Source organism: Strongylocentrotus purpuratus, unplaced genomic scaffold, assembly GCF_000002235.5.
Source record: "Strongylocentrotus purpuratus isolate Spur 01 unplaced genomic scaffold, Spur_5.0 spur5_scaffold_6, whole genome shotgun sequence".
Lineage (NCBI taxonomy): Eukaryota > Metazoa > Echinodermata > Echinoidea > Camarodonta > Strongylocentrotidae > Strongylocentrotus > Strongylocentrotus purpuratus.
Window position 1 is genome coordinate 24,859,534 of NW_022145612.1, and position 11,379 is coordinate 24,870,912.

Here is an 11,379-nt window from a genome sequence, read left to right on the forward strand (position 1 = left end):
GGACAGCTAGGGGAGCCAGGGAACAGGGGCCAGTTTCATAAAACTTTTTTATCTATAACAAGTACTTAATTTCTAAGATAAATTTACTCTCGGCCAATCAGATGCCTTGAATTCAGTAGCTTATAACAGTAGCTTGTAACTTAATTGTTATTGATATCAAGTTTTATGAAACAGGGAACAAATGACGTACTGTCAGTAAAGAAGAAGACATATATGATGTATATTCCTTTATACTGACTTATTTAGACCTGATTTTTTGTCATACTTTTATTTTACTGTAATAAATCCTTGTTTGTCTTAGTCATCAGATCCTCCTAAAAAATGTAAGCTTTTGAGAATGTGTTTAGCCTAATGCCTCAGTCACACCTTTGTGTATTTGGCTTGCATATTGATGCGTATTTATGGCAAGTTGTTCTAACATATATTCCTATTTCTTAATATCAAGAATTACCATTGCTTTACAACAGAAAATCATTTCTTGATATCATGAAATAGGCATAAGAGTGGCTACATTTTCTTCTTTAAAATTTTAGAGATACAATTATTGTGAAGGTTGAAGCTTGATTTTAATGACAATTGTTCAAAGACATGGTTATATACGCTGAAGCTTTTAAGCTCTAAATTTTGCGTTGAGAGCTGTGATGGATGCATTTTGCATTGGTATGTTACAACATTTGCAGTTGACTGAACGATTAATATGCTAATATATTGAATGCTTCTATGTCATCGATAAAATTATCTTTACACTACATGTGAAAGGCCCTTTTTTTCTAGTATCAACGACTCTTAAGAAGAACGAAGACTAAATTTGAATGATTTAGACTAGAATCATGACTTTCGTTAACGAAAGAAGGAGGTAGTTAGAGTTAGAAAAACTATATGATTGATCATCTTGTCTGTTTCCTGTCCAAACCAGTCCTGCAGCAGACAGCTGGTGACCTCAGACTTTGACCTGACCCATGCAGACTACGTCCAGTTCTACTACCGCTTTGGTTGCCTGAATCCCCCTCAGCATCGGGATGAAGGAGTCCTCCTGGAGTACTCATTAGATGGGGGCATAACATGGACCCTCCTGTTGGAGTTATACCACCACCAGAACGGCAGAGAAATGTAAGACTTTTGTAATTCTATAAGTGTATCGCTTGTCTCATGAAATCCCTTAAGACACGGTTGTGCTTGCTGAGGCATGGCATATTCATTAACGCTCAATACATATTTTTGGGGGATTGGTCATTAATAATAATAATAATAATGTGTCTTTTTTACCCAGGGTAGCCTCATCAGTATTCATACTGTTCTCCCTGAGGGCCCTGCGATCATATTATTAACCCGGTCATCGGATTCAGGCTTATCCGCACACAATGTATGCACATTCTCCACTCCCTGGGGAGCATTCCAGCCAGGCGTCATTCACTATTGATCTTGAATTATCTTAGGATATAATAGCAGCAGATTTCTTTTTCTAAGTAGCAGAGAGTGATTGAGTAATATGCTTTAATAATGGAATCATGAAATATTTCTTTGAGATAAAGACCCCAAAAGGAAATTGTTAAGATAAATCTACTTTTGATATTAAGCAAGCATCATCAAATTCTTTCAAGCTTTTAAATGATTGTGCTTTTCACCACAGATTCGTGTCACTAGCCCTCCCTCCTGATGCACGCCACAACGGCACCCGTCTGAAATGGTGGCAGCCATCTCACTCAGGCCCTGACACTGCAGACTGGGCCATCGACAATGTCTTCATAGGGGGATCAGCTACCCTACCTCACCTCCTGAGGGACTCTTTCTTGACAGAAAATATCCAAGACCACTGGCTCTTCTCAGATAATGCAGCCCTAGGAGAGTTTTGTAGCCGTAATGCCGGGCTCGGTGATACAGGGATGCAGCCTACGAGGGATGCTGGGGTATCCTGGATTGGAGGAATTGACTCAATCGAGAGTTCTTCCTTGACGACACATGACATGATACTAAAGAAGGGAGATGTACTAGAGTTCAAGGTACTATGTCTGCTGCATCTACTGACCAAATTTAACTTGGAAATATGTTGATTATTTAGAAGTGGTATTATATTTTTGCATGTCACAAATGATTGTGTTGCAATTGGACAATATGGATTTGTATTGTACTTAAAGTTATTTGTACAATCCTGAAGGATCATTGTAAAATTCAAATCGCTTTTAGTGGAGTTGCTTGCATTTTGTATCACAAACAGCCTGAAACAATTCTCTAAGCTGTATTTTCTTGTTCTATGTGCATATTCATACAGGTGAATATTTTGTATAGAACTGTCTGGACCACAATTTATTTTGTTGTTTTATGCACCCATCATTTACAGACCCAGCAACTTTAATAGAACAAGCTAGACTTACTTTCTTTGTCAAACGTATTCTAAACTTATCTGGTCCTTTTCTTATTTTCTATGGGGTCATCATCCAGACCCCAGCTCGCACTTGGTCCTCGCACCCACAACCTATATGGTGACAGGGCCTTCTCAGTCTGTGCCCCCACTCTTTGGAACACTCTCCCCGCCTATATCCAGGACTCACCCACCATTGACTTTTTCAAAAAGAATCTAAAAACTCATCTATTAAAAAAAAAAAATAATAACTAAAAAATAAGTTTAAATTAGTATTACAATGCCTACATTATGTCTTTTTAAATCGTTGCTATTATTAATATAATGATATAATATGTTGACTTTCCAAGGAATTTACATGTTATGTTAATTTCTTTAGTAATGTAAATAATGTTCGATCTTCTTGGTAATTTAAGTAATGCTAATTTTTTTAAGTTATGCTAGTAATATTTTGTGTTCTTGGTAATTTAAGTAATGTTAATTCCATTAGTAAATTTGATTTTTCTTGAAGTAATCTTGATTTGTGTACAGCGCTATATAAATTGTTTGTATTATTATTATTATGCAGATTAGCATCGGTTGTAACTCATCTTGGGATAGTCCAATCCAGCCTATCCAGTTAGTCTACTCTGTTGACCATGGATTGACCTGGTCACTGGTCACTCAATCCTGTTTGCCCTCTGACCCGAGCTGCGGAGGTGATGTGACCCTTCCCAGCGTCCTCTTTCTGTTCAATGGATGGAGGAGGCTGGTCATACCCCTGACAGACAAGATGACAGGAAGGTAAGAAAATCCTTTAATAATAATTATAATTGCTTATATAGCGCCTTACACTTACTTTATCAGAAGTCTCTAAGCGCTCTACAATAATGCAGCATAATCACCCTGGCTTTAGCAGTGCAGCTGTTACGCGTGCTGCGTTTCAAGGAATAAATTCCTACCATTTACTACCCATTTACTTCACCTGGGTGGAGTGTGGCAAATGTAGATCAATGTCTTGCCAAAGGACATTGGTGCCGCGGCGGGACTTGAACCGTGGACCTTGTGATCGACATTCCGGCGACGTATCCACTCGACCACAACACTTCTACCTTATAGTCTTTATACCCTTGATGAATCCAATACTAAAATGGATGTAAGGTAGACCAAATTTCCTATATTCAAGAAATCAAGAAATGTCTTTGAAAGCCATTGATTCTGTAGGCTTGATATTTTCCTTAGCTTTGTGAAAGCTACACCTGCTGTATGTGATGCAATCTTTATCAAAATATAAATGTCTGAGTGCCAGGGGGAGAAGAACCCAATATGGCTGTATAAAATCTTGCTTTTTGTGTTTTCTTCAGGTGTACATGAAGGTATACAAATCCAGTCTGCCAGGTTTGATATGCTGTTTAATATTTTGTATACATGCTTTGGTATCACAAATTGGCATTCCTTATTTTCCCCAAAGCAACCTCAAAATTTGCCATTTTCGTTTTTGTAGGTGTGTTTATATATATGTGGACAATAATTTGTATAGTATGATTTTTATCCATCTTCTCTTCACCATCACATTTCTCTCCATTTTTTCTTTCTCCCCATCAGACCGATACGATTCCGATGGTACCAGGGGGCTACTTCCGCTCCCCACCCCGCCTACCAGCGATGGGCTCTAGATGATATCAGGATAGGACCGCCCTGTACTCTCATGTGTAGTGGGCATGGATCATGTGACTATCCAACATGTGTTTGCGATCCTGGTTTCCATGGTGATTCATGTGAGAGGAGCTCCGGATTACCGGTAATGATATGATATCAACCTACTTGCATCTCCTTATTGAATTATTTGACGCTTTAAAGCAAGGAAGAAAATTCATGAGTGTCATGTTAAGTTAAAATTTGTGACTTTTCAGCATGATCATCATCAGGAACTAAGTTTTCTATGTACATTCAATTTGTATGTGTACTCGGAAAGCTTGACATCAAGTGATAAACTTTAATCATTGAGAACAGAATGAGAACAGAAAGGGAATGCAATTGGAAGATAAACCAGAGATGGTAAAAGAATCAATCAATTTTTTTATTGTAAATGGTGTAACAAGAGGTATATCAAGTTCTAGCCAGCTGAGGCAGGCACGAATCAGCATTTAAAATCTTTCTTCTGGTGCATGCCTGCCATGGCTATCAAGATAAGATCGGGGAAAGCGGATTGTTACTGGCTAGATATTCTAATTCAACAATTTGTTTTTTGCTAAGATGCCTTATTTGTGGAGTAATAGGGTGCCTTATTGAAATTTATTCTTTGCTATAGTCCGTTAATATGAGCGGGATTGAATCTGCTACCACTGGACAACACTTTTACTATAAATCAATAAATCCATGTTCTTTTCTTTCACTTTCAGACTTTCCTGAAGGAGGAGGTTGTTGGCAGTAAGATGTCTCCTAGCAACTGGCCTCTCATCCAGGGTGGGGTCATCACCAAGGGGAGCAGTGAGAGGACATGTGGGGTCATAAGAGAGGCAAGATCAGTGTACTTCAGCGGGAGTGGTGCAAGGCTAGCTATGACCACATCACTAGATATCAGAGATGCAAGGTACATACATATTCCCTTGGTGAAAAATCAAGAGCAATCGGATATCACTATTTTATGTGGTCATGTTCTTTCAAAGTGTTTTTGTGTAGTAGGTACGGCATCTAACGTGGGAATACAGCTGACTTTGGAGCATTCATCATAGACTTCTGGGCCCTCTTGCATAGAGAGTTGAATTTTAAACGCAACTCTAAAAATCAAACGCAAGTCCTAAAAATCAAAAGTAACTTTGTGTTTGATTGCAATTCCATTGCATAAAGAGCAACTTTCAAGCGCAACTTTCCAGATCAAATGCAACTTTATGATAGATAAATTATGACCAAATGCAAACTTGCATTTGATTGATCAATCGCAACTCTCTTTATGCAATGCGCAGTTGTGTTTGATTGCAAGTTGCGTATGATAGTTCAATCGCAACTTGACTTTTAGGCAAGATGGCCCAGATCAATATATAGTGTTGTCAATAGATGAAGAATGATTATAAATATGATATGTGGTTACAAGTAGTTGTTCGAAATACGCCAATTCTGTTTCAAATCTCCATCGTACCTTTCAATTGCCTATAGATTCATCCAGTTCTACATTGTAATTGGAAGCCAGAGTAATGCAGAGCATTGTTTGACAGCGACAAGTCGACTTGAGTCTGTCATACTCCAGTACTCCACCGATGGAGGTGAGTACAGGTCTGCTAAATGCTGGGGGGGGGGGGGAGGGGTGTTTCACTAAGTTGAACTTAACTCTAAGTTGGACTTAAAAGTTATGGAGAGCCATCTGTAGCCTTAAAATATGATATATTCAAAAGCTAAAATTCAAGTATTTTAGACTTTTTATAAAATCCACACCAAGCACATGAAATCTCCTCGACAATAGAAAATATGTGAAACACCCCCCTGGTGTTGTTGATGTTTCATTACTTTTGGGTGTAGGGAGAGACTGAGAGGGCTGGGAATTCAATTAAAGCCTACAGAAAATGCCTAACCATGGTATCTCTGTCCATTTAAAACATTAAAGGTATAGACCAGTTTTGGAAACGCCCCCCCCCCCCCCCTCTCAAGAAATGAAATGGAATCTCTTATTACCAATCATGTGAAAGAATATGTTTTGACTAATACGTGGTGATAAAAATTTTGCCGGGAAACCGCCTAGCAATTGATATATTTGGTACGTTATCATAGCCATCTGGCCTGGATAGATATCGCGAATGCACTTCAACATTGAACATTTGGGCATATATTTCTGCTTTTTTGCAAATTTAGGTTGAAGTATTGCCATCTAAACTTCTGAAGGCAATATCTAAACAATATTGAATGGATATTTTGCACCCAAAACCCTTGAACCGCATTGTTACCACTACCGGTCTTTACCTTTAATATGAGACAAACACATAAAAGTAATTGAAAAGATGAAAGTAGTTTGAGTGGCCCTGCAACTAAGTGATTGTCCCGTTTACCTTTAAGACAGGACAGTTGGACAGTTAAATGTACATTAAATTATTTTCCTTCACATATATTGTTATAATGTATATCCTGCATCTTGCCACACATGTTATGTATAGAATTAGGATGTTTAGAGTTTAATGTATTGCTTTTTTGTCACTTTTAGGAATCAGCTGGACCTTGCTCAAAGAATTGTATTATCAGCAGTACCAAACACCCAAACTGGAATATATATCCCTTCCCATTAAGGCCAGGACACATGCTACTCTGTTCAGATGGTGGCAACATCTTGCTCAGGCTCAATGGGCTCTTGATAATATTTTTATAGGTAAGTGTTGTTCACAGTGATAGTGGTTCAATTCTAATATTCCTCACCGTCATGTTCACTGGCTTTCATTAGCTTTATCATCGTCATCAGCACGCAGCAGTATCATTCTTATTACCATTATCATCTTCTTTTTTTACCTTCACCATTTACCATCTGGAGCACCAGCGGCACCATCATTGTCATCATCGTCATCATCATCATCATCATCACAATCGTCATCATTTTCCTGTTATTTGGAACTCTATTCCTCCTGAAATATCCTCATGCAAGTCTTTAACATTATTTAAAAGAAAATTGAAGCAGCATCTTTTATCTAAATATCATTAATTCTTGTTCCAATATTCATATTATACAACATTACCTATAACTGTTTTCAAACTTTTGATTTTGTAATGATAATTTCCGTTTGTATTACCTGCCATGAACGATGTCCCTGTCATGTTTTGTCATGTATGTTTCTTTTTTAGTTTTGTTTGTAACAGTATATGTAAAATCTCTTAACTACTGTTTGGGGAACTATGCCTCCACAAGGCCATTTGGCCTTATTTTTTAGTCGCCCATTTTCATTTTCTTACATATTGCAAATGCTTATCATTGTATATATCTTTGTTTTGTTTTTTAATTGAAAATGGAAATGAATAAAACGAATTGAATTGAATGAATTTAACATTAGTTGGCTATCCTTTGTTCAAGTTTAATGTGTTTTTTCATCACAATCAGGTGGCTCTGAGATCAACCCAAGTACATTATCAGAATCATTCGAGCACGGACACCAGCAAAGCATGATTTGGGAGTTTTACCCTTACGGACAGAGGCAGCAAGAGGTTTGTCATCAGCGCACTACCGCCCTCTTCTGGGCGAACGAGAGGAATGGCGCTTTCGACAGTGCAGCCATCACTCGACAGCTCATAGTGGACAAGAATTACATGATACAATTTAAGGTAAGTACAGAAATTGATATTGTTATGACTTAATGCTCTCATTTATAGCGCACTATAATTATCTGTAGTCAAGCAGATGAGGAAGAAAGAAAAAATCCTGAATATTTTTGATTTTTGCACATGTCTCCTTATTCTTTTCTTTTTTCAACTTTTCAACTAGAAATATTTAAATTAAAGGCATGCTGAATTAGAAGATTACTTATTGCAAAGAAATATTAGCATATGTTTGCATGAGATCCTTCTACACCCTTTTTAAATTATATTTTAGTTCTCCCTTGATACGAGATGTAGATATATCTCAGATATATAATTTTGGAACTGTCATTTTCTTTTATCTGATTATTTTGCCCCCAAGTTGATTCCACAGTTTAATATTTGACCGACTATCATTCATTTATTTTTCTTCAATCCAGATCGTAGTTGGATGTCAGAGCACCCCATCGTGCAACTTGGATTATCCTATCATCCTAGAGTACACCGCTGATCCTCACCAAGACCATTGGACGGTCCTCAAACCAGCCTGTCTCCCTGGAGACGAAGAGGATGTGAGATGCGATCCGTTTGGTTACCATGACAGCAGCTCTTACTCAGAGAATGGGTATCATCAGTGGCAGACTGTCACAATGGAGCTTCCAAGAGATACAGTGTCTGGGTGAGTGGGTTTACTGATGATTTCCCTGTGCCTCCCTATAGCTGTTCCTTTGTAAGCTCTAAACATAGTTTTGCGACCAAGAGAAGGTCTCCTTGGTCAGAGAAAACCAAGGGTGGAGTGCAGCTAGGGTACCCATAAAGGCATAGTGTACTGATTAAGTGCTGCATGTACTATATGCCTCTTTGATCAAAACTTATTTAGAGCCTGCATGTTGACCACCCCATTCCTCTATTCCCATAGGCTTAATACAGTTACAACCCATCTCTGAATGGCAATGGGTTGATAGTAGATAGTAGTTGATGGTGCTGTACTGTTCCCCTTGTTGGAGGTAGCTTATGATTTTATTCCATCACTCTCCCGAGTATCATGAAGGACGTCACTTCAACTTGATATACATGTACCTGTGCTTTCCAGATTTATGAGCAGTGCGGTCATGTACTAAGTACTCACCGGTACTCATTTTCACCCCTTCATCTCCAGCTCCACACAGTTCCGTTGGATCCAGCAAGATGCCTCCAGTCTGGCGCCCTCATGGGCTGTGGATGATGTGTACATTGGAGAGAAGTGTCCAAACATGTGCAGCGGACATGGGCAGTGCGTAGAGGGCCCATCGTGCGTATGTGATCAAGGCTATGAAGGTCAGTGACAGACTTAACAGATGGTTTGAAAATCTCTAGTTTTTTAAATATTGAGTTCTCAGATAGTATTATTTTAGTTCCATATCAAAGTTTCTAATCGCTTTTTCTTCTTTTTCGTAATTTTATCAATCAGTAAAAGTCACTTTATTATAAAAATCTATTGGATTGTACACAATAGAATCTTAGTCTATCCAATCATGGTAAGTGCATCCCCCAAATTGAATCTATTATCCAGGGGGGCATTTCACAGAACTTGTCATCAGTGACAAATTACAGTTTTTGTTATAAGCTACTGAAATCCTTGCTTCTGATTGGTTATCAGCAGATATATCACTGATTTTTGTCATTTGTCATTGAAAAGAGGCTTTGTGAAATGGGTCCCAGGATGATACCCCAGTCATACTGACAATATAGACAATTCAGATCGCGATGGATCAAACAGAAAATTACTTTACACCAGTTACTCCGATTACACAAAATGGCAAGGATTGGTTTAAAGCCTGTATGGAGTTGGTTTGGTAGTATGACTGAGATATTAGATGTTTGTTTTGGCATTGACATCATTCAAGACAGTATTGGTCATTCAAGTCTAATTGGAATCCATTTCTAGCTAACCCCCAATATATGCTCTGATGATAGACACCTGCACGCTCATCATATAGGAAAAAAAATGGTAGTTAATATCACTAAAGCTGATTTTGAATTCTTGTAAAAGATTTGTGATGCTCACTTTTCTGTATATTCTCTATTTTTAGGAGACTCGTGTACCCCGTCCTTGCCACTACCAACATACTTCCGCTACGGCGTTGATCGTGGTCTCATCCCATCCATGGATCCTTGGAGTAAGGTCAACGGAGGGGGTGAAGGTCATGGATGTGGTCCTCTGACACCCCATGCTCATGGCATGGCCCTGTATTTCAGCGGGTGCGGCCTCAGACAGACAGTGACAGTAGAGCTGGATACAAGACTCATTGTGTAAGAAGATAATGTTTTGTTTTGTTTATAGAATAACTAAACATAATCGGATGGATATAAAATACACTTTCCCTTTCATGTATCACCCAGGCTTAATTTCTTCAGACCTATTACTTTGGAAAAATATGCTATTAAGTGGTTTCCAAGTGCTTGAATGTATTTATACATTCAAAAATGGAATAGATTCTGAGTTTTACCTATCCCAGTGTGATTGAAATATATAATCAGATAATGAAGATTACAGAACATGGTAACTAAAAATGCCTTTTTAAAATATAATATTTCATGAGAATTTCCTTCCTGCCCACATTGTCATGGCATACCTGTTTCACAAAATTATATTGTCTACTCCCATATTGAAAAATAATTTGGAAACATTGTAAAGTGTATAATACCTTCTCTTCTCTGTAACTTCACATTTCCTCTTTCTTCATCTCACCAGGGAGATTGGCTTTGTGTTGCAGATCGGCAGCCGAGATCCCAACAACACCGCCTGCCACATCAACTACTCCTCCCCCACCATCAGGAGCAAAGCCGTCCTCCTCCAGTACACCCTTGACAACGGCATCCACTGGTATCTGATACAGAGCCACGCCCCTGGAGACTACAGCGAACCCACCAGGGTGCTGTATGACCTACCCCAGGAGGCTAGGGGGCTTGGAGTCCGGTTCAGGTGGTGGCAGCCAAGACATGACGGGGTGAACCAAGATCAGTGGGCACTGGATAATGTAGACCTTGTGAGGTAAGCTCGTTCACACGATGAGAATCTTTGATGTCCCCCCCCCCCCCCAATTTTTTGATGAGAAATATGTCCCTTATTCTTCATTCATTAAATATTCTATTGAGAAAACCTCTAATAATTAAGTATTCATCTTTTATTCTGACTGTTTGACATGTATTGATACTAGGCATTAAACAAATTGAAATGTTTAAATACTCATGTACATTTTAATCAGGTTTTAATATTTTTATTCGGTTTTAATATTTTTATCCGATTAAATCAAGGATGGGTTTGAAATTTTAGGGTTTACAATAAGCCTGTCACTTTTTTTTTTTTTTTTTGGGGGGGGGGGGGGGTCTCTTTCTGTATGATTTCTAACTGATTTAATTGTTATTGTTGTTTTTTCTGCTCAGTTTCAGCAGAAAGAAGCGTTCCTCACCAGCTGAAACCCTGAAGGTGTAATGTCTTCCATCAAGTTCTACCAAAAACATTGGATCAGTAAAGTAACGTCAGATGCCAGCTTTATGCTTAAGGTGCTCTCGTACAAAATGCTCTCAGAATTAATAGAAATGTAGATGAATGTAAATGTAAATATAAGAATATAGATATACATGTAGGATCTCTTTCAGTGAGTTGTTTTAGTGAGATTTTTTTTATTATACCAAGTTTACACCTTTGAGAAATAAACCAAGCATTCCAAGTGACTTTATTGGACCTCCAAATATTAAGTATTATTTCAACTCGGTCATATATGTGATGT

General features: G+C 38.3%; 1 protein-coding gene across 1 annotated transcript in view; it reads left to right on the top strand.

Annotated features, from left to right (window-relative positions):
• Positions 1–11,094, top strand: part of LOC583613 (reelin) — a 67,132-nt gene extending 56,038 nt beyond the window's left edge. Inside the window, exons 45-57 of the mRNA XM_031000304.1 lie at positions 917–1,110; positions 1,631–2,000; positions 2,928–3,142; positions 3,944–4,139; positions 4,741–4,931; positions 5,495–5,601; positions 6,531–6,692; positions 7,413–7,633; positions 8,047–8,285; positions 8,766–8,923; positions 9,679–9,898; positions 10,341–10,640; positions 11,033–11,094. Coding sequence (XP_030856164.1) covers positions 917–1,110; positions 1,631–2,000; positions 2,928–3,142; positions 3,944–4,139; positions 4,741–4,931; positions 5,495–5,601; positions 6,531–6,692; positions 7,413–7,633; positions 8,047–8,285; positions 8,766–8,923; positions 9,679–9,898; positions 10,341–10,640; positions 11,033–11,081 — 2,622 coding nt within the window. The 3' untranslated portion in view covers positions 11,082–11,094. The remainder of the gene's footprint in view (positions 1–916; positions 1,111–1,630; positions 2,001–2,927; positions 3,143–3,943; positions 4,140–4,740; positions 4,932–5,494; positions 5,602–6,530; positions 6,693–7,412; positions 7,634–8,046; positions 8,286–8,765; positions 8,924–9,678; positions 9,899–10,340; positions 10,641–11,032) is intronic.
• The last annotated feature ends 285 nt before the right edge of the window (positions 11,095–11,379 follow it).